General features: G+C 38.5%; 1 protein-coding gene across 2 annotated transcripts in view; it reads right to left on the bottom strand.

Annotated features, from left to right (window-relative positions):
• The window catches only part of JAZF1 (JAZF zinc finger 1), a 200,780-nt gene that overhangs the window by 16,932 nt on the left and 160,677 nt on the right, over positions 1-23,171 (bottom strand). For both annotated transcript variants that reach the window (XM_074862027.1, XM_074862036.1), the window contains exon 3: positions 14,157-14,353. In XM_074862027.1, coding sequence (XP_074718128.1) covers positions 14,157-14,353 — 197 coding nt within the window. The remainder of the gene's footprint in view (positions 1-14,156; positions 14,354-23,171) is intronic.

The following is a 23,171-nucleotide window of genomic DNA, read 5'->3' as shown; positions in this document are numbered from 1 at the left end:
ATAAAGGTTTTTATTTAAAGTGCTATTAGTATGACATTAGTATTTTATATTCTTATTCACTGTCCGTAAAATTGGGAACTATTTACACGTGAGGTCTGCTCATCATTTTGGGCTACAGGAGAAACAGAACTAACAACACTCAGGTTAAAAAAAATAGACTTTGAGAACCAATATAAGTAGTGGAGGAGCAGCTGGACTCTATCTGGTCTTAGGAGCAATTGTGTGCCATTTTCTATCTTGATATATCTGTATCTTGATATCAGTATACCAAAGAACAGTCTTTAAAACTAAAACACAGAAAATCCCAAACCAGAGATTATAAATCCACTAAAAGGAGTTTGTACACCTATATAAGCAGATATGTTACAATTTATTGAACGTATAAATGTATGCAAATAAAATATAAATGTAATAAGCTAAATAAGAAAAAAATTTTCTCCACTTCCAAATACTTGTGAAACAGCAACTAATCACAAAAACATGCATGTAAAGACCCGATTCTGGAAAAAACAGTCAACTGATACCATGGCATGTGTTTTGTAGAACAGGACTTTCTGAGAACGCTGCAGAGGTGCTAAAGCAAATTGTTATAATGTCACTGCACAATGTGCTGTTGAGGTTTTATGGTCACACTGCGCCAATAGTCTCGGGAAGTTATTTTGCATTCTTATATAAACTTTTTTTCCCAATCCTGTTTTCCACAAAAAAGGGCTTTCAATAATGTACAATCTTCTGTTTATACACAGTACAGGAAAAACATGATAAACCCAAGAACACAATCTCTACTTTAAACATATTTTAAAACTAGATTTCTACAACTTCATGTAAACAAGAATAAGCTGTTAAACACTGGCCAAAAAAGAGCATAACCTTCCTGTAATTAAATGGCAGTGTTTTACACAGCACTTTTTTAAAATCATGAAAATAAAAAAAGTAAATAAATAAATCAGTCCAGCAGACCCCTCCCAACTTGAGGCTTAACCTGCAAATTAATGTAACAGTAATAAAACCTATGCCAGCTGGAATCCTTTCTTTCTCTGGCTTTGGCATGAGCAGCAAGAGCAGGTATATGTTTGAAGAAAAACAAAGTAGGACATTTTCCACCTTTAGTCACAGGATGTTAATTGAACTCTGGCAAATGTTTAAAGATATTCTCAAAATGTTCAAGAAAGAATTAAAACCAGTTGGGGCTGAGAAAAAGAAACAATCCATCCTTCCTCCCCCCTCCTCTCCCCCCAAACATCTGTTCCAAACTTATACTCCAAAAACCACAGTGAAGAACAGCCATAATTAATGTTATTTTGGCTTTTTAGTTGCTAGGCCTGCATTCTGAGGTTAGAAATACAAAAATACAAGTTCAGGGCACTATTACTGTACTTAAGGACTCTCCTGATGCATATAACAAAAAGGCAGTTTTTCTTTTTTCTTCTTTTCCCCTTTTTTCATAAAAAGAGAACTAAAAAATAGAAAAGGTATCAGGAAACAGTTTCATGTTTAAGATAAAGGATTACAATAAAAAGTACCTACATAAATGAACTACAGTTTATGAAGCTATGAAAATACATTTGAGACGTGTTTTATAACATTGGGTTAAACATGCTTTACAGCTGTACAAAAGCTATTCAGCCACTTACAGTGCAGGCCATAAACCTGCTAATGCACGCAGTCCTTACCCACCCTGACTGCCGTGTGCTTTGCCTTCATCTGCACACAAACCCAGCAAGGATGCACCGAGCAACGGCCAGGCTCCAATCCAAGGAAGCGCTACCACTGTGCAGGCAGCGCTCACTACACGAGGAGTGCCGCTCGTTTCAGCGGGATTCAGCTACGTGGGGATTTCCAAGATGCTTCTGGGCCGGACCTTAGACCCTCACGTGTGAACAGGCTGAACCATGTGAAAGGGATCCCGCGGCAGGCTGCCCATGGAGGACCAGGGTGCGGCGGAGCTGCAGAGCCCCAGGGCAGCTGAGCACTCTCTCAGCAGCTTCAGGCCGAGGGAATTTCATGCTTATGAGCCCCAGGAGGGTTACAAAGCCCTGACCAGCAATGAGGGAGGCAATGGCAGATTCTCCACTTCAATGCACTGAAGGGCGGGAGGATTTATTTTGCATGAAAATATACTTAACGCTTCTCTTTAACTGATATAAATGCTCTGACCATTTAGATTTAAGAAACTCCATCAGTATAATTTGAAAGATCGCCTTAATGACAATACTCAGAATTACCAGTAAAGACTAAAATGCTTCTGAGCCAGAATTAAGGCTTTTATCATCCCACCCACACACAAAAGCTATGGGAAAGATCTGTTATGTTTTTTAATTAATCCTGCTTTGTGTTTCTAAGAAATGCATTTTTAACACCCAAACATAAGAACACATTTAGTGGGGAGTCATGTCTCCTCTTTTTTAAAACAAAGATTCTGATAAAATCTGCACTGTGCCTGGTATGCTGTCACAAACCTTTCTCTGAGGCTATCTCTGTTTTGATCAGGTGTACAAAACATGCTAGCAGGTGTGAGTTGTTTCAGATGATGTATCGCTGGGCTGAAGTTGAAATGAAAGTACTTTTCAAGTTGGTATTTTCCATTGCTCCCTGGCTTCTTGTATCCTTTGGCATTAGAGGCAGAAGTGCTGAGAAACTGCTGTGAGTGATGCTGTCTGACTCTATATGGAAAAACCTTGCAAGAGGGAGCCTATGCTAGCACGGACAAAGCACCAGCCATCATCTTCAGCAAGAATTAGGCTGGTGTCTTTCACCTGCCAGGCCACAAGCGCTAAAAAGACAAGAGAATATGTAGTTCTGGGGGTCAGCAAATGTTTCATAGCCTTTAGCTCACTTGGTAGTACACAAGAGCTATAAACAACCCTCTTTTTCTAGAATTTTTCAGAATTTTGATGATCATGTACTGGCGGTTACCACCGACTCACAATATACCATTTCCCCTGTGAAATAAACCTCTCTGTGTTTTAAGTCATCAAGTGTGAAATGGTACGTTAGTCCTTGCTTTTTTCTACTTCTGATTTGCTTTGGCTACAGCACAAGGAAAACTCCAACGTTTGCTTAAGTTTCACCATCTTCAGCACACTGAAGTGCTGGCCTAAATAAGTATGCTTTTTTTTCTGCTAGGCACTGTAAAAACTCTTTGAAAACCATAACTGCTTTCAGTACGCAGACATAGAGCACTAGTGCAGCTAGAGTGATTTTCTCAGTTTTCAGTTCTCAAGGCACTACAATGGTACAAATCCCATTCAATCTTGCAGTGTAATATTTTTTATATATATATGTACATATACACAATTTAAATAAGCACCTAAAAGTTCCATGTGCCCAACTACAGTTTCCAACTTTCTGAAAAACATTTGTGCTTTCAGTTAGTAATTTTCAAGGTAATTAGCAGATTACTTATAAAGCTAAATAGTAAAAAAATAAAAATAAAACTCCTTCCACCAATTGGCCCTTGCAGTATAAACATACAAACATGAATGCCGTCATTGTTGCCCTGAATCACTGAAGTTCCTTTTTGAGCGTCAAGCAATTCCTACATTAAACCAGTTATGCCACAAGCTGTGAAAGGCAGGCACATTGTGCCTTCTACAAAATGTCTATTTTTTACACATTTGGAAGAAGAAAGGTCCATGTACAGTGGGTGCGCTTCTACACCAAAAAAACCTATCACAAATTAACACAGAGATAATCTTTACCTTAAGCTTACTGTACATTTTTTTTGTTCTCGACCCTGTTAAAAACGGTTTGCCAGGTTAGACTACTACGATGGGGATTATAAAACAGTTCCTGTGCTTGGAAGTACTTTAAATCTACAAGCCATGTTTCTATTGCTGCTTTGTAGCTCAAAAACCAAAACTAGTGATGATTTTATGAGTTGCTATAGTCTAGACAACTTGGTTACTTTTCAATGAAATTGTTCCTTAGGGAGAGTACTGTGAAAATTCCCATACAATTAATTACAGGTATGTGCAACTAAAATACAATTCTACAGCACAGTAGCTTTACAGTTGCCGGTGCAATTTATGTCTGTATCAAACAAGAATGCTCTGAAGAGGCTGGGAAGACGAAGTACAACAAACTGGAGGTTACATGTAAAGCTACCTGTAGTGAATGAGATGAGATAAATAAGATGCAGTGTTAAATTTTTGATGTGCCTTCTCCCCTGGCAAGATTCAGAGCTCTACTGGAAAGCACAAAATCCGACAACTGAGTCAATCTTCCCAGAACATACTTTTATAGTAAACTGGGCTCAACACATTTTTACTGCCAAGTTAAAGAGCAAATGAGAAATTTAACAGAATTATAAGGGAAATGCACCCATAAAGCAGCAAAAGGAAGAAAAACAGAAAATGCAGGAAAGCTAATTGTGAAAAAAACCTTCACGCATTTTCCCCTCTCAGCACAGCCCTATTTTCCCCCATCAGCTATTTTTACCTCAGTCTTACTTTCGCCTATATACACTTACAAATGGCCTTTTAACTTCAAAAGTAATTTCAATTGTTATAAGCACCACTTTAAAATAATTTCATTTTGTGAATGTAGTACAGACCTTTCTGTACATAGGTTGTAAGTTAGTTTAGGATGAAGTTAAAAAAAGGACTAAGCAGGGGAGGTTATCATAGTATGTGTCCTTGTGAAAACCATAGAAAAGGTCAGTTACAGGAGAAACCTCACCGTTTTACTCCATTTTTACAAGGTTATGGCCTTGGATCAGTGGGAATCCCAAATCTCCAAAAAAGTAAGCTGCTCATGGGTTGTGTTGGCTGGTCTAGCACAGCCCTGCAGAAATAGGATCCGTACCCCAAAGCTACAGGACTTTGAAAGAACCATAGTCATGCGCCTGGGGCCCTGTGCTCCTTGCAGACACTTAACTGACACTCACCTGGTCCATCTGCACTGCAAGAGGTGGCCTTTGGGGAGTCCCAAAGCCACTGTAAAACAAACCAGATAACTCCCGTAAAGCAAACGGAGGCTGGGGTTTGCAGAGTCCTTAAAGACTCCAGTTTTGCCTAGGAGACAAAAAAAAGGACACCATGGTCTCCCTTGTAAGAGAAATGGTCATCAAGCCTGCACCAACTCTTATCCTTCTTTTAGGGTCCAGTCAAACTGCAGAGCAGGTTGCCAGGTAATCACACAGCTAGACTTCAATAAATGGCATGTAACAAAATGATACAAAGGAGGAAAATCAAGATGCTTTTTGGTAGATCAAAGATAAAAATGAAGTAACCTAAACAGAAAAGTTCTGTCTGTAAACACTTGTCCTGTTTAGATTTCTTAGGCAAAATCTCACTCCCCTTCCCTTTCTGCACACCCATTCCACATCCCCTTGTGACTCTTGACCCTCTGCAACACCTGGGTGCTAGAGCCCCCTCTGCACTCCTACAAGATGTTATTATCTCCAATGGTAAATATGAGAAACTAATCCATCACTGGAAGTTACTTTTACTTATTGCCACTGCTTTATCAGAAAACTCATGAAAAGAATAGGAGCAACAAGAGTTACAGCAGTCTGCTGGTGGTCCCTCAGCAGGAGAGGGACCTCCAACCGCTTCAGGACATCAAGATACAGTTACTTCCTTACAATCTAGGTGTACTTGGAGATCACTGAGCCACCAATTTGTGCAGGTTTGACTAAGATAATGTTCTTGGTCTTCATGATAATTTCAAGATGTTTGATTTGAGGCTATAGGTTAGTAATTATTATTTGCCATGCAGTCACACCCAAGATAGGACAATAGCACTGTTGCTGTGCATGCAATAAGAGATCATCTTTGCTCCACAGATCCTCCAAGTTTGAGTTTCCGTATGTTCTGGGAATTTAATTCTTTTGGTTTGCTTTGGTTTGGTTTTGTCTGTGAGTAGCCAATATAATACATACTCTTGCCTCTCTAAGGAACCTGGATGGCCACCTGACAGCAGGTGACTGCTAGAGAAGAGAGATCCATTTCTGAAGCACTTAGACAAGCACAGTGATGAGCACTTGAGCATTTTTCACTCTGCATTACTGGAAGAAAGAGCTGAATATGTATGAGGTTAAAGCCTGGCTCCCTAGAAGGGGAATGTGGCATCTAGCTCTGAAAAAACAACATCTTTTAGCTGTTGCTGGGAACAAATCCCACCTGTGCTAAGAAAACCCCTATAGGAAATAATTGCACTTTTACTTATTAGTTTTCATTGTTTTTGGAAACCTACTGTAGCTTTATTCCTTAAGGCAGAAACTACCACAGATTTTACATATTCGTGCTCAGTCACGACCTCAGCCAAAAGCTCATGTTAAAATCTCATACCACATATTATAGTTAACTCATATGTTGATCAACTGTTTTGCACAATGCCATGCATTATTTTAAAAAATTATTATTTATGTGTTTATTTTTTACAAGAACACCCATAAGGCTCTGTTAGAATAGGTGCCTCAGACTGCTAAATGCTGGGCAAACATATGTATATATTAATTAGCGTGCAGGATTAATATAGGCTCCCAAACCTGCAATTAGATGGAACCATTTTGGCTCCAATAATTATAAAGAAAGTTCTCTTTCGTCATCTGCACAGAAATGTGAAATCCTGGCACCAGTGAAGTCCCTCAGAGGGAAGTTTTGCCACAGACCACAATACAGTTGCCTCAAGATATTTTATCACAGATTTTATCATACCTTATAGGCCTGAAATATTGAATGCATTCAGACAAACTTTCGTTATGTTGGAGAACAGAATTTAGTCTTCATTTTGTGAAGTATGGCTAAGTTATTTGCCCATACTGCTTATACAAGAGTGGGTCTGTATATCTAATTTTTAATAAAAACATAGTATACGGGTTCTTCAGTCTCTGAACAGGCAATTAAGCAAGTAGAAAGTTCTGTCAATCTGAACAACTAATGAGATGGTTCCTCAGACATCTGAAAGTGAGTTTTTTCAAGCTGCAGGAGAACTTGGTTGATTCGTGCTTTACTACGCTAGACACCCCGTAAGTCAAACACACAAAAATGTAGCACTCTCAGCCCACTTCTCAGCACCGATTTAATAAAACAGCCCTGGGATTTCATTTCATATTGCTATTTTTCATTATTTTTTTAATTACATCTGCATGATACTATACTACATTAACATAAGGTGTAATAATTAAACCTGAGCATTTACAATACACTAATGCAGGTAAAGCATTTTTGAAGTGAATGGCTAAAGTTAAGCTTTTGTGCATACATAAATTCTTGAGCTTGCAGCTCTGCAAGTGCAGTATACTTCATTCCAGTCTGACAGAACACTTGTTCAAAGTCAGGCATTCACCTCCTCAGTATCAGCTGCTTAAAATTAATCATGTGCTTAAGTGCACGTGACCTGAATTTGTAGTATGATTTTCAAAAAGCCGTCAACGTGTACTTGTTTCCACTGACTTGTACTGACTCCCAAGTCTAATTTCAAGCACCTTTAAAATCTTAATTGAAGAATATTTTGTAGTCCACTACCCTTAAAAAAAGAAACCCACCACAAAAAGAACAAGCTCTCACTAGCCAGTCTGCATTGTCCAAAGAAAAAGCTGTTGCAGATTATCAAACGAATAGCGGATTCAGTGGTTCACAGTCTACTCTGATTCAACCTAACACAGCGTTCAGAAATGCCACCTGCTGACAGAAGCCAAACATATTCTGATATAAATAGCAGTTCTGCTACAAATTCAGATTCATTTGGCTATGTATTAATAGTACATCCACAAACAAAAAAGGTTTGAGCACCTAACTTCTCCTCCTTTCAGTCCTCAATTAATTTGTGGAGGGGACACATCCTGTCATTTTACATTTCTACTGTCCACTTTAAACTTACGAAGTAGCTTAGCTGAGTAGACCTCTTTTTCTTGCTGGATTCTGTTTAACATGCTGCTATAGCACTCTGCGCCATATGATTACTTCATTGTTGAAAGCATAACATATGGAAACTGTACTGAAACGTTAGCTGCTTTGATACCTATGAAGAGGAATGAGCTCTTGCATTACAACAAGACAACACATTTTTTAAAGAACTTGAAGTAATAAAAATTAATCACACATTTAGAATTTAAACCATATTAATTTCCGGCATGCCTGTTATTCTGTTTCAATGCCCAATTCCAATGGCTGGTTACTATTGTGTTTTTGATTGCTATTACCAGCAAACAATGGATGGTTTTCTTTTAACTTTTGCATTCTTGGAAAAGGGAATAGACCCAAGAGAAGGCCCTCAGGATTCCTTCATGAGTTATTCACGAAGGCAAATGCTGTACAGCAGAATTATAGGAAAGATATCTCACGTTATCATGAGATAACATTACTTGAGATAACAAGGTTTACTGGGAAAACTCAAACTGCCAGACAGTGCTCTGCTTCCCAAAACCAGAGCTCCCACAACAGACAAGTCCTTAATGGACCAGAAGCAAGGTGGATCCTTACAGATTCATTTCTGAGTCCCCACTGCCTTTGGCAGAAGCAGAAAGGAGATCTTTAGTTGTAATACACAGACTTTCCTTCCCTGTAAATTAGTCACCCATAGAGGGAACAATGAAGCTCTAAATTATTTCATCAGTAGCAAGAGCTCTCGTTAACACAAACTGTAATTTTTTGGTCACTGTTTTGCCAGTAGTTGCACTGGAATCCTGAACAAAATCCAGCTGAATAAGAAAAACGATTAATAGTCTGAGTTATAAGAATCTATCAATTCTATTGAATAAAAGGTTATATAGACACTATTTTAATCTTAGGGGATATTCCCTAATGATGTAAATGGGACATGATTCTCTCTAATTTAGTGTGTTAACTAAACGTACAACAAACACAAACATACTTAAAATCATTGTAGATATTTAAGAATGTAGTCACACTAGGTATCAAAAGTACTTCTAATTACACTTGGCTCTGTAAATATATACTAGGTGAAGACTGATTTTTTTTGACTGAAAATATATTGAATTTCACTTTCGGTCTTTAAATCACGTATTATATGAAGTCATGGTTCAGCACTAGTATGATTTCTTAGAAAACAATGGCCCATTTCACATGATATGTTCTAACTGGCTGAAACAGTGCTGCTTTAGGATTAGTGACAGCTACAAAGCAGTCTTGATTTCAGTTTAGGAATATGCTCTATACATCTTGAAAACTACTCAGTTACTGTAGATCATCTCAAAACATCATTCAGTATCCTCAGGTGGTAAATGTAATGGTTTCTGCATCAATAGTACTAACTCGAAAGCCTCAGTCATAGGTTTTTTTAAAGTCTTGAAATATTGCTACACTGAATTTTTAGCCATATTTGATTACAATATCACTGTTTAGATCTTACATTCCTTAAAGGTTAAGGCCAATCCTACAAAGTACTTTTCACTCCAAATTAAAATTAATTCTTACTTTCATGTTTTACTAGAAAGAAAAAAAAAGATTGAAAAGTTAGCTATTTTCTGTGGGTAGAAAATGGGGTCACTTTTGTAAATATTGAGATTGGGCTAGTTGAAGTTTCAAGGAAGTTTGCCATATTAAGGAAAGGTAAAATCTTTCAAATGCAGTCAATCAAAAATGACTGCACAAATATGACTCCCCAGAAAGGCATTTATCCTAATTAATAAGATAAACCAATAGTTAGTCACCTACTTAAAAGACAGCTGCGAATCAAAATGGGCCTTGCCAATTCTCTCATGGGGTCAGCTATGACCACCCATGAAAACTTCACTCTTTCATCTCCTTTACAAGTGGAAGGACTGACAGACGGCCGCAGCTGTTCCAGCCAACCATAGCATCCTTAACGCTCGCTGCCAGGACTGGCTGCCATCCGCTGCCCAACACGATCAGGCAGTAAGTGGGTCTATAAACCTATTAAAACAGCATAAATGTTATAACTTGTAATCTATTAAAATCAAAATAAACAGGAAAGGAGGTCTAAGAGCCAGTTTCTTCAGAGCAAAATGTAATGCTAATTATGAGGTTTTCAAATATTCCAGCTTTTTTTTGGGGGGTGGGCAAGACTTAGAATTGAGCCATTAAAAAACCAGTTGGTAGTATTAAACTCTTGCTTTAGGATTTATAAGAAAGCCAAAAATTCACTCCAGGCTGAAATTTACTATCCCAGGCCTGGAATCATTTAAAAAAAAAAAAAAAAAGTCATAAATATGGAAGAAAAAAACCAAACAAACACAAAACAGTGGTTTCAGATGATTCTTGACACTCCTTCAATGTAAAAGTGGCTTTATTTATTTATTTTTTTTTTTAAAGTCTGAGATTCATTACTAGGAATTACTTTTGTAACCAAAATTGGGACCAGGTTATTTTAATAATGAATTACCAATAAGTTCCTATCACTGAATCTTTTCTAAAGCTTTTCAGCATGACGAGATACCATAGTTTTCAAAGGAATGACAATGCTCTGACTTACACTCAAAAGCCAGGAAGTCACGAGTGGAAATTTCATCTGTGAGCCACACAGATGTATGAAAAACATTTAAAAAATTAACAGCGTATGTTAAAGATGCTATGTCAGCCCCATTTTTATCCATAACTAGACTTCATTAGTTTTGTGGGTTTAAAATTGACATTTAAAAATAAAGGCAACATAAGTTTTTGTGACTTAATTGAGCACTCCTTAAATGAAGAGATATTTCAATGTTTGCAGACTGTTAACGTCTTTCCAAAATAAGCTATGTGCTGGTGCTACTTAGCTCTATTTCCCTATCACCCTAAGGAGTCTGTATTGCTGATGGAAGCCATTTCTTTTGCTAAATCCCGCCTGTGAACTCTAACAAGAGCCTTTAAGCCTATTAAACAAAGTCTCCTGGGAGACACTATTGTTAAAACAAAACTGGAACAAATTTTTAAAGTGAACTCTCTACAATCATTAGAGGATGCAGGTCTTAAGAAGAGAAAACTTGTTATAGGAGAGGGAACAAAAAGCCAAATGTAAGCAGAGAGCACATGCCAGTCACCCCTGAGGGAACAGAGGGGAGGTATAGAAAATTAACTGCTGCATTTCTACTTCCCACCAAAACCACAAATGGGCCATTCCAAGGGACTAACACATACACAGTCTGCAGATAAATACATGTCTACCTCATTACCTGAGAAGAGCCTTAAAGAGCACACTTCTTTGCTGAATATTTCTACTTCTAAATGAATAATCCCATTTATGCAGAAGAAGGTGCTATACATACACATGCAACATTTGCAGCATGTATGGGTGTCAGCTTGGAAGCTGCTCAGCTCCGTCTGTGAATTTGGCCTGTAGTCTTTTGGCACGGATTTTTACTGCAAAACTTAACAAACATTCACTGCAGCCAAACCACCTTGAACTGTTTCTTATCAAATTTCACAAGCTAAGTGGATTTGAGTCTGGTCAATACACGGATGAGACATCATTATATGAAATTAGGCTTTGCTGAAAAATGACAACAGTAGCTTAACAGCATCAGGAAATGGCTGGACTTAGCTGTAAGGACATGCACAAAGGTGAAGCTGCTGGCTTCACCCAAGATAAGACTACCACACACCTAGGAAAGCCAAGACGAGCAGCTTACCTAAAGGGAGGACACTACATGGAAACTGGGACCCAAAAGATTAGTGAGGTTTCTGCTTTCTACCTCAAATATGAATAGCAAACAGCCATATAAGACAGACACTCTCTGCTGAGGGACATGCAGATTTGTATGCCAGCTCACCAGCCTGTAATGCATGCTTTCTCTGCCACCTAAAGCGGCACCATCTTGGAGTTACACCTTGCGTGGTAACAGCAATGCCAGGCACGCTGCTGAAGTTTGGTGCCCTAACAAAGTATCGAACAACTGAGATGGGAGATAATAAAAGAGAAACTGCCATTCTGAATTCTTCATGAATAGACTGGGTCAAATCAATCCCACTCTGTTTTTGACAAAAGTATAGGTCTAAAGGAGGATGAGAACAACGATTATATTTGGATTATAACAAATAATTAACATCAACCCAGATGACACCCTTCCAGGCAACCTAAGGAAAAACATCTTCTTTGTTTTCTGAAGTTACCGCAACATACATGTTTACCTGTATTCAAAGACGAGTTAACAAGAGTTTGCTCGGAGTACAAATCAAACAGGATCGCACAGAAGGAATACAGCATTATTCTTCATCCTCACTGGATGCAGTGGAGGGTATGCCTGTAGGGCTTGAAAGTTGTGTAGGCACTGTGAGGCTGAAATGCAGGACTATTTACATACTCTAAATTGTTTCCGTGAAATAGATCTTGCTTAACTATCCTTGGTTTTATCACCTTGGTAGTCAATTGCCATATATACTTGCACTTGAGGGAAAAAGACTTGCATCAGCCAATAACAGACCTGTGAGCTGTCTATCTAAAATTAGTCCGCTGGCCCTCCTGGGCTCCCTCTGCAGGTACTGCACCGACAGAAAGAGAAACTCAGCCATGGCATGACTCTGAGCACCTCATCTATGTAAGTTAGAAACATCACGGAGAACAAAATCCTATGCCAAGCAAACACTGGGAAAAATTCTGTAGTTATCAGAAGAATCTCAATGCTTATTTTAGGTCCAGAAAAACTTCTAATATGTCAAAAATGGAAATTCTGGGTGGAGGTTGCTGAAATGCAACTCAATTGACAGTTAATTAAAAAAAAAAATCTTCAAGAAAGAATATATGGTTTTTGCTACCAGGCTATTACAAACCCTAACCTTGGAACAGGGCTCCAACAAGGAACTTGGAACAGAGGGTGCAGGAAGTGGAAGCTGGTATTATTTATAACCTGGCAGGCAGGACTCCCAGAAACTCGGTTAGCCAAACCAAGTTGATTCTCCTTAACTACAGGTAAAACAACATTCTGAGTAACTTAAAAAGTTTGAAATATATATAAATAATAAAAATAAAAGTATTTCAGTAGACAGATGCTGGCTTTTTTTCTTTAGTATTTGATGAAACATGTTTCAAAGAGTACATAGCTAACCAATGTTCCTGACAGATGTGCAAAGTTATACTACCTGACCACATCATGAATTAGCCTTCTTAGGAGAAGCTGTACAAAAAGTAAAACAAAAGAAAGCAGAAATTCCTTGACATCTGTAGGATGTCAAGGAACCAAATCAGTTTGTTTCAAATAGGAGATAATTAAAAAAAAAATCTTCTAAAATTTTCTAACATCTTCTGAATTACATTAGGACTTTATCATTTAGCTGTTCTCAACATATCCAGGGACATACTGAACAACCAATTAATTTCAGAACTTCCAGACAGAATGTCACAAGGATCACCACAACTTTTCCATTTAATTATTAATACTAAACATTAAATAGCTTATATAAAACATATGGCATAACTGTTTAATCAAGGCAGGGATGGTCATGTGGTTCCCTGTTAAGAAGAGTATGTTGAGCCTATTTAATTAGAAAACATAATAGATGTATTTTAAGCATTTAGCTTTTCAGAAGGAAATACTGGTATTTAATCTGAAGTATATCAGAATTATCTGACAAGATGTCTAGGTAATGTAAACCAGACTGACTTTGGCCAAGAGATCTGGTTCAGCACAGCAAGCAATTTTCAGTTTCTCTAATCAGTGCAAAAAAAATCCCAGGAATTTTATACCTGGAAAAACCACCAGAATACTTATGTGTGAAGAAAACACAGATCACTTTTTTCAAACATTACTTTTTTTGAACATAGTTTCCTAATGAAAGTCATGTCTACATGATGACAGCAGCTGAACATTCCTCCCTGTCCACTCATTTATCTATGAATTCAATCCACCCTCAAAAAAAAAAAAAAAAAAAAAAAAAGTAAAGGGGCGGGGTGAGATCCTGACCACTTTTACTTGTATCTTAAACTGGCACTGTACCATGTGCAGACCTCTCCTACTGATACATCGGGGTCTTTTGCACATTTGGCATTTCTGGTAAGGTTAGTTTCTTCGTGTAATAATTTCAGATGCAATTTATAAAGTTAATGTCCTTCTCTGCTTTAGCAAAGAGTTTGGAAACAAATGCCCAAACACATTTTAGAGATTGCAAACTAAATGCAAATAAAAGAGCCCAAAGCTCTTTTGTTTTATTTTTAGGGGTTCTTCTTCCCAATGCCTTGATATGTCTATTGTTCTCTAAATGTCCTGTAGCAAAATTGCTAGTTTATTTGGAATAAACCAAACAGTAGATGCTTACCTGTAGGAGTACTACTGCGAAATGAAGAGGAGGGAGTGATTGGAGGGGTGACTGGAGGAGTAAGGCTTCCACTGCTGTGGCGAGGTGGAGTAGATACATTCCCACGGGACACTGTGCTTGACAAAGTCAAAGAGAGTTTCGGCTGAATCTTTTTCTTCAAAGACTCCTGCTCACGTCGAGCTGCATCAGTCATAAATCTAGAACAAGGACAACCGTGAGGATGAGAGGCTTGAAACACTGTCTGCAAGAAAGTTTTAGGTAAAGATAAGTAAGTATTTTTCACCCTCAGTGACCAAATGGAGCTTCAGACTCAGCCATGACAAGTTCCCCTGCAACACACAGATTTCAAGAATATGAACTTTTCCAGCAACAGTTTTATTCCAGTGTTCAAGATCTGGGTCATTTGCTTCTGATTTCAATAGAACTTACATTAGACATTTGTATCATGTGCAAACACACAAGTTTTTTTAAACTCCAACCAGAGATCAGCATTGCACACAATACTATAATAACTACACTCAATCCTTCTGTGAAAAAGTAGCTGAGTAGCTGTAACAGAGAAAAATGTTTGGGGCAAATGTACTGGATCTGAAGGTCAAAGGGATAGTATGAATTACATTGTGTAGATACATCATTTCCAATTTAGGATAATCACATCCTTTTTCTAAAGGTTTTAGACAATGTTGCCTGACACAAATGACGTCCAATTAAATTGCAATTCCTCAAAACGGAGTTCCCAACTCTTGAAAACCAAACGAGGTCTCTCTGTAGAGCTTTGGTGTCTGCTGCTGAAGGCCTAATGCAACTTACAGTTCATCTCTGTGGGATGCTGAGAGGAAATTCCACCAGCACAATGCAAGGTGTGCACTGGTAGTGCAGTAATTCCAACAGTGCATTTTTGGGTGAGATCTCTCACCCAGAATATATAGCTTTTTTCACTTTTATTCTGATTCCTTCTAAAACAGAACAATTGAAGTGGAAAAGACCACTTTTATTCCAAGTGCTTACACAGTTACACCAGAACACCTGATACTGCATTATGCTGACATTCAGAGAATCACTGCTGGCACCTGTATCAACCCTCAACTTGCTGGGATTTCCCCACAATGGGATCTCTGCAACTCAGACTTCATGCACTTAGCATTCAAGCAGTATTTTAATCTGTTGTCTTTCCCCATCCACTGCATAAGGAGCCATCTTGAAGGATTCCTAAGACAGGCTGAAGTAAATCACCTTGTCCATACAGTCCTCTGTCCTTCACGTTAAAGTACAAACTACGCCTGTCAGTGAATAAAATAATACGCGCTACCATATGATACAGAGTAAGAAGTTAAGTTACACCCAGACATTTGTCTGACCAGGTTAGACAGAGTAAACCAGGTTTTAGCCAAGACACAAGCTTTACATGATGAGCTCTTGCAACCTTGGCAAACCATGAAGGGCGCATTCAGAGAGGTGAGAACGTGGTGCAGTCAGTATGCTGTACTTGCCTCAGAGCCAGCTGTCACCTAGAAACTCACATTTGCAGTCCAGTAAGGAAACAGAATGACAAAAATTACCAGCAATTATTTGTATTGGACTAAGTGAGGGTGACCTGGCTTTCTTTCAATAGTCACACTCTCCTCAGAGGAGACTAGGAAAGAGAATGAGGCAGACTCGTGGATAGAAGCGGCCACAGAGAACAAGTCTATGGAGGAAATAACGAAGATACTGAATTGTTGTATTGGGTGTAGGTGGCAAGGCTTTGGTAGTGGAGGGGACTGCAGGGCAAGAAGAGGTCAGGGGCTGCCAGACACAGCTGGTTTCACCCACCTCTGCAACGGACCCACCACATGACACAGCTGAGCCCATCAGTGAAGCTGGTGACACCTCAATGAAAACGTATTTAAGGAGGGGTAGAAAATGCTGGAGGGAGAGAGGAGAAAGGAACAGAGGAGGAAACATCAGAGGGAATGAGAAACTAATGAGGCCAGAGGAGCAGGAGGTGCTGCATCAGAGCACAGGACAATAGTGACAAACAAGGGGTGGCAGAAAGAAACCACCACAACCTGACCCCAACCCCTGCACCACTTGTTGCTTCATCGAAGGGACTGAGTGTGACCTGCAGCGGTAGCAGGGGAGGAGAGATGTCTGGCATGAAGTGAGCCTGGGAGTGAAGGTGAGCCTGGGAAAGGGGGAGGAAAGATGGCTTTTTTCGCCCTAAATGTTTTACGTTTTTTCTTTTGTTTCTCAATAAACAACACCCAAATCAGTAATTAAATATTTATGATAGTTGGCAATAAATTAAGTTAAATTCCCCAGGTCAAGTCTCTTTTGCCAGTGACAGTACTTGGTAAGTGATTCCCTTTATTTCAGCCCATGAGTCTTCTCGCTCCTATTCCCTCCCTCATCCCGCTGGGGTCAATGACATGGGGTGAGTGAGCAAGCAGCTATGTGGGTGCCAACCCACCACTGCCACATTTCTTGTCATGCGACAACTATATTTGCTATGTGACCAAACTGCCTGTGGTGTTACTTGACATTCCTTATCATATGAGAAGACATGGAAGCAACCCCTGACATATGTCTGAGTCCAACAGAGGACTGGAAGATCTGCCTTTAGCTCTCAAGGAAAAGCAGCAGACCCTGAGGAGAGGGAGGCAGAAGGAATACTGCCACACCAGTCACCTGGTTCACAGTTTATACCCTGCCATTGTATGAAGGATCAGGCCAGAGGCTGGCTGGACAAACCCATTCTGCAGACCGTAGTACCACAACAATTGCCCTGAATGTGACCATCGTGTCATACTGGGTCTCACAGCAATACACAGTATCTGCCACAGCATCTGCAACATGGTGCTGTAGGGCAGTGCAGTTTCTTCTCTGGGTCTCAACCAACAGTTTAAATACATATGAATCACTATATTTGTTTAGGTTCCATAGAAACCCAACATTTTGTGACTGCTTGCAGCACATGGGCTGTTTGGGTGGAAGCTGGGTAGATTCTACTGACCGTGAGTCCAGACCTGACTGCACTTATGCAGAGATCTCTTAGAAACAACAGCTCTTGCAGAACAGTAAAGGGTGTGTAGGCAAGGGAGAAAGGAAAAAAAAAAAGGTGTGTGGGGGGGTTTAGGCATCTGTGTGAAATACAAAGGAAAAATTTGGCCTAGATAAAAAACCCCAGCTCATTTTCAAAAGAGATTTGTGTACTTTAACACAGCCTCAAAACCACTGTGGCATAAAATTTTAAGTACCATCAGAGCAATAAAAATGTATCCTGTCCATCCATACCATGAAGGCATTAATAAGTGGATCTTTGCCATGATACGTAACGTCAACACACCATCTACAGACATTAATAGGTATATGACATGACAGCTTATCTTCTTTGAACAGAGACAATACATCATGTCAAACCCAGATATGGCATTTTTATGAGGTTCATATTTAAAAAGCAGATAGCCATAGTAACAGCTCAGTTTAACATTTCTCTTCTTTAAACAAGGGTGCAGATATTATTGACAAAATAGTCCCCAAATAGAAATCTAAATTTAATTCAAGAAAAAAAGAAGCAAAAGGATCTTAATAAAATGGGCATTCAGTATACATTTGCTTTCCTCTAACTAGGAAACATCTAATTCACTATTTTTGGAATTTGTTCTATGATGTATGCTTGCTTCTGGATGGGAAGCCTTATTTCTTAAGAAAATGTTATGGCAACATTATAAATCCTTGAAAACTTGGAAGATAACCTCAAGTGTGAGATATTAAAAGCAGCAGCATGAACACTGCTATTTAATAAACTCAGCCACAAATAACAATGTTAAAATATTATTGAGGTATAACCAGTCTGGTTGAAGTCCATAAAAATCAGGAAAATTTGAAGTTATAGCTGAAACTTCTCCCTGTCCTGTTAACTCGCTCCCATTTGGGCTAAGCACGTTGGGTATATTCCAAAACTTCATTTGTTGTCTACATGGTGAACCTGAGAGAAACGGAAGGCCGAGTGTGTCAAGAAGTTCAGTTCCCGATATCTCAACCATGCAATTAATTTTTTCAGGTCCAAACAGTCCCATATGTGTTTGCTGAAGCACTGGCACAGCTATGGTTTTGAAAATGAAACTTTTCTAAATGGATTAAAATAAAACATTTTTCAGTATTTTAATTGAAATGCAGTATTATACTTGTGCCTAACTATGGTGGTGTTCTTCAAAGCTTACAATATAAGCGTTTTAATGATGGGTATAGAATGACATTTCCAACTAAGGCTTTAATTTTCATGTTGAAAGTACATTATGGTTGCGACATCAAGTGCTCAGACATGAAATATGCTGGAATTAAGGTTGAATACTGGTCTCTAAATTACACGTTGGCATACAATTTTCCCTGCCTCATTTAAACACACAAGATGTGAGGGAAACAGAAAATGAACAGTAACTAACAAAGGCTGCTGCTGTAAGACCACTTAGGTTAAATCCCATCTACTTGCTCAGTAGTCTCTCTCACCATCTTTACATCCACCTCCTTGTTGAGCAAAGCTACCTCTGCTATTTTCAACTCTTATTCAGTCCATGACCCTGCCCCTCTAGTTCCACCATTACACAGATTTTAGTCATCTTCCCTGTTGCACAGGATTGTGTTTACACCTCATAAGCCTCTCTCTCCAAATCCAATATACCACGTAGGTAGGTGCAGTGGAACAAGGAGAATCATTCCGTTCCCAGACATTCATTGACCCTGTGTTGACAAGCATGGGGTTTGCGTGCTTTCTTGCAGATGGTTCACAACATTAGGGAGGAGCCCATTCCTTAGGAAGAAATCTCTTCTAGCCCCGTTTTTTCTTTCCTCACCCTTTCACCTTCTTAATAATTCAACTCCCTGCTCCAAAACACGTAGGTGCAATGATTTCTGAATCAAGTGCTTGTAGCAACTTTAATAAACATGAGCAAAATATAGTATTTCCCCCTCCTCTCGTTCCCTGGAATGGTTCAAGTATTTTTATTGAAACTTTCCCAAGAAATTCAGCCTGAAAGAGACACCCAGCATGGAAAATTTCAGCCCAAACAGCTGAATGTTGGCAACATAATAGGCAACTGAAACAGTCTTATAATGGAAAGTGTTGCACAACCTTCCATATAGGTGGCAATATAATACAAACAGCGTTAGCTGTTGTTACCAACATAAAAAGTCACAAAAAAGCAGAGGCGATGTTCAAATTTAAAAAAGCCTTTTAAAATCAAACCTTTGTAATGTTTTTAAGTCCTGTCACCCACAAATGCTTTGGAATCAAGAATGAACAGAAGCAGAACACACTCTCCCAGAATTTCCTTGAGCTGCCCCAGTATGACTCACATGATGATGTCAGAGTTAGTTTATCATAAAACTCTTACTACACACAATTCTAAGACAGTTTAAGAGCTCTAGACTCATACACCCAGACTGAGGGTAACAGTAGTTATAAAAGTGAATGGCAAATAAACTGAAACTTTTTAGTTGAGATCTCAGTTGAAAGGGAAAAAAACAAACAGGTTGCCCTTCAGAATGTATCTTCTTAATAATGGTCATAAGGCCACAAGGTGCCCTTTCCTCCTCTTCCCCGCTGTTACAGCTTGCTGATGCAGGACCCACAGACATTTACACAGATGGTGAAAAAGGAGCATCACAGTTACCTTGTGGGATCTGAATATTAATTTGCCACATTTGGTTTCTTCATGACCTAGTCTCTAAAACATACACAAACAGAGGAGATGATGCTATCACAAGTCAATTCTTCTCCAGTTACTGCATAGGCACACTAGAGAGGGGAGGGGGATTATTCTGAGCTTGCAAAACAAGCAGATTACACTGTGGAGATGCTCAGGCCCAGGACTGCTCCTTAACACTGTCCAACTGCACACCAGCTAAAAAAAAAAAAGAGAGACAGCACAACCTGACAATAACATATATACCTTGTCCTGTGCCTTACCACTGATGAGCTGCACTAAACGGCAATGAGAAAAGGTATCAGTACAGAATTAGTTCTGACCTTTTCTCATTATCACACAGAAAATTACTGAAAAACACTGATATTAACATTCAGCTCATATTCATGTTTGCCTAATTTGGCTAACCTGTACTGGGAAAAGCCCATCACCTTTATCAGAACATGAGAAATCATGCTGCTGAGCTTCTACCACTCGTATTTCAGCAGACTTCTCCTTAAACCAACACCTGGTCAACTTCAATACTGATTGGACAGAGGAGAAAAAAAAAAAATCCACGGTGCCTTCTGGCAGATTTGTGCTATCTTCTGATTGTATTATATTTAGATCAAAAGTGGTCAAACTTACTTGACAGATGTGGCACACACTAGCTTAACTACATACTACATATTTAACTACATACATACATGAAAGCCACACATTAATTCTCCTGCTACTCTTTACACCTATCAGAGCAAGGTGCTGGTTATATCTGCTTTTCCCCTCAATCCTTTCCCACTTTTGTCTCGATGTTTATGCAATTCTTTGTCAGTGCTGTACACCAAGAGAAACAAGGAGGCAGGAATGGCAATTTTAGCTCCCAGTCTTCCTCATCACATTAGCAGTGTTTAGGGGTAAAAAAAGCTAGGATGGAAAGCATCTCTAGTTGTACAGTATTTTAAAATTTCAGGAGACCTCTACTTTGAAGATGGATTAGGAGGATCCACTTCTCAAGGCCTCCACTTCAGTAGGGTGGGACTCTGTGGACCCTGAAATGCACTAGTGAACCCCTTAGTCAAGAACTGACCTCCACACCTTTTGCTGTCTTTACACGCAAAGACAAAGCAACATGGTTGGGTTTAGCTAATGCTGGGAAGAGGACACAACTGTTAAGTTGAACTACTATTAGGTTAAGGAGAAATCTGGTGAAATTTAAATGGTGGGAGTTCAGCAGTAGGCTGTCTTGTCTCCTGGGAAGGATGAAAGGCTTTTCTCAGTTGAACTTCACAAAACTGGGCCAAAGCAAAGACAATCGATGTCCCCAGTAATGCCTTGCCATGCTATTTATGTGATAATGAGGGAAGAAATATATGAGTAAGTTTCATACCATCCCTTAACTCAAATAATGTGATGAACACCCTTGAGCACTCTCACATACCATTCTTTGTACAAAGCATGGGGAAACAGAAGTATTCTGCAGCTCCATACAAACCTCTCTTGCTTCAACAGAAGCTATCAAGCATTTTTTTTTCTTTAGAGATCTTCCATTACAGTTTTAGCAAAACCCTAAAAAGAAATGTCAGCATGAAAAAGCCCCATTAAGATGTGTGCATGATCACACTCATTTCTCCTCACTATTTAGATCACAGAGTATTTGCATAGTGTTAAAACATATGATTTAACAAAATTCCCTTTTGCTTGTCTTGTTTTTTCTGATTTCACAAAAAACATCAAAAATGGGGAAGAAACAGCATAAAAAAATAATCTCCTCTCAAACATTCCCCCCAAACCTATACCACATTTCACAACAGGCCCAAATCAGATTAAACAAATCATTAAAGGGCATTTCTAAGTTTCTGGAAAGAACAGTTTTAGTCCTATATAAATATATATATATAGTAGAAACACCATGCATCTAAGCTGGACTTCAGCATGCACATTCATCTGACATCAGGTCTTACAAAGGACTTCAGTGTTCATTCTCAGTACCAGTCGCACTCAGACTCACGTATTGAAAGCCTTCCCTATGTCCTAAATAAGGAATATTTATGACAAACTGATGAGTATTTTAGAGAGACAGGACAGAATGAGATTTATTTTTACTATTAGTCTTAGGAATAATTTACTGCTGGTACAATTCTTTCATTTCCATTATTCAGCCTGTTTTCTCAAGATGTAAAAATATTATCACCACAAAATCTGCTACGGTGTAATACACATTCTTCTGATTATGTGCATCTTCAACAGATGTAGTGGAGAGTATTATGATGCACGTGTACCTTAAAAAAAAAGTTAAAAGCAGACTTTACATTGCACTTCTGCCTCATCACTGAAAAGACTTGAACACAACATGCAGTCATACTCATATTGCTGTCAGTAGACTCAAGGCTGCAACCCTAGGAAATCTGTTCAATACGAGCAAGAGTTCAGGGAGTTTACTTTAATTGCCTGCTCTTCACACTTTCTTAAAAGATAAAATAAGACACAACAAAATACCCACCTAGTAGGTATTCTGTGCTTCTAGCATGGAAAACTGATTCAGAAGATCGAGTAATTTCATATTTAAACATATTTAAGTGGAGCTAATGGACAGTGAGATGCCAAATACTCTATTATCACTCAAAAGGAATAAAAATAAAGCAGCAATTACCTAATGATCCCAAACTATATACTTGCCTACAGTAAAATATGCGTGTTTATTCACTGTTGATCGATACAAGCAGTGTTAAAAGTACTGGAAAGGAATTTAGTATCTCATGATTTCAGAAATATACAGACAAAAACATCAGTGTGAATTACATTTCATATTTAGGCTAACATAAATTCCAAACACTGGACATATGCCCTACTTTCCCATTTTATATTTATTTAACATATTTATTATATATTTAATTTAATATTTTCTGTTTGGGAGAGAGTTCTTTTTCTTCTGTTTATTTTTTCTTTTTTTCTCCTTTATTCTGTTAGTACCATGCTTACACTTATTGTACTATATCTACTTTTCACAGAGCACCAAAGTAATCTTTAATTTAAAATTAAAAAAAAAAAGAAATCTCCCAAAGATGGATGATTGGGTTTTTTTTAGATTTTTATTTGTTTTTTTAAAAAACATGGTTATCTTGTCCTCTTCTTTCTTGAATTTGCATAGGTCATGCAGCAAATGCAAAATCCAGGACTGCACTTTATTTTTTTTTTTAAATTGACAGAACAAATGCACACTGGATACATAACATTAGAACAGTAATGTAATCAGGACAGATGCAGTCTTATTTTAGATATTTAATTCATAATGTTAATTCATTACTTATCCCCTAGATTGATGATGGGGACTCGAGAAGCCACCCACATCATC

Source organism: Strix uralensis, chromosome 1 (genome assembly GCF_047716275.1).
Source record: "Strix uralensis isolate ZFMK-TIS-50842 chromosome 1, bStrUra1, whole genome shotgun sequence".
Lineage (NCBI taxonomy): Eukaryota > Metazoa > Chordata > Aves > Strigiformes > Strigidae > Strix > Strix uralensis.
The sequence above is the reverse complement of the archived record's forward strand: the minus strand, read 5'-3'. Positions and strand labels throughout refer to the sequence as shown.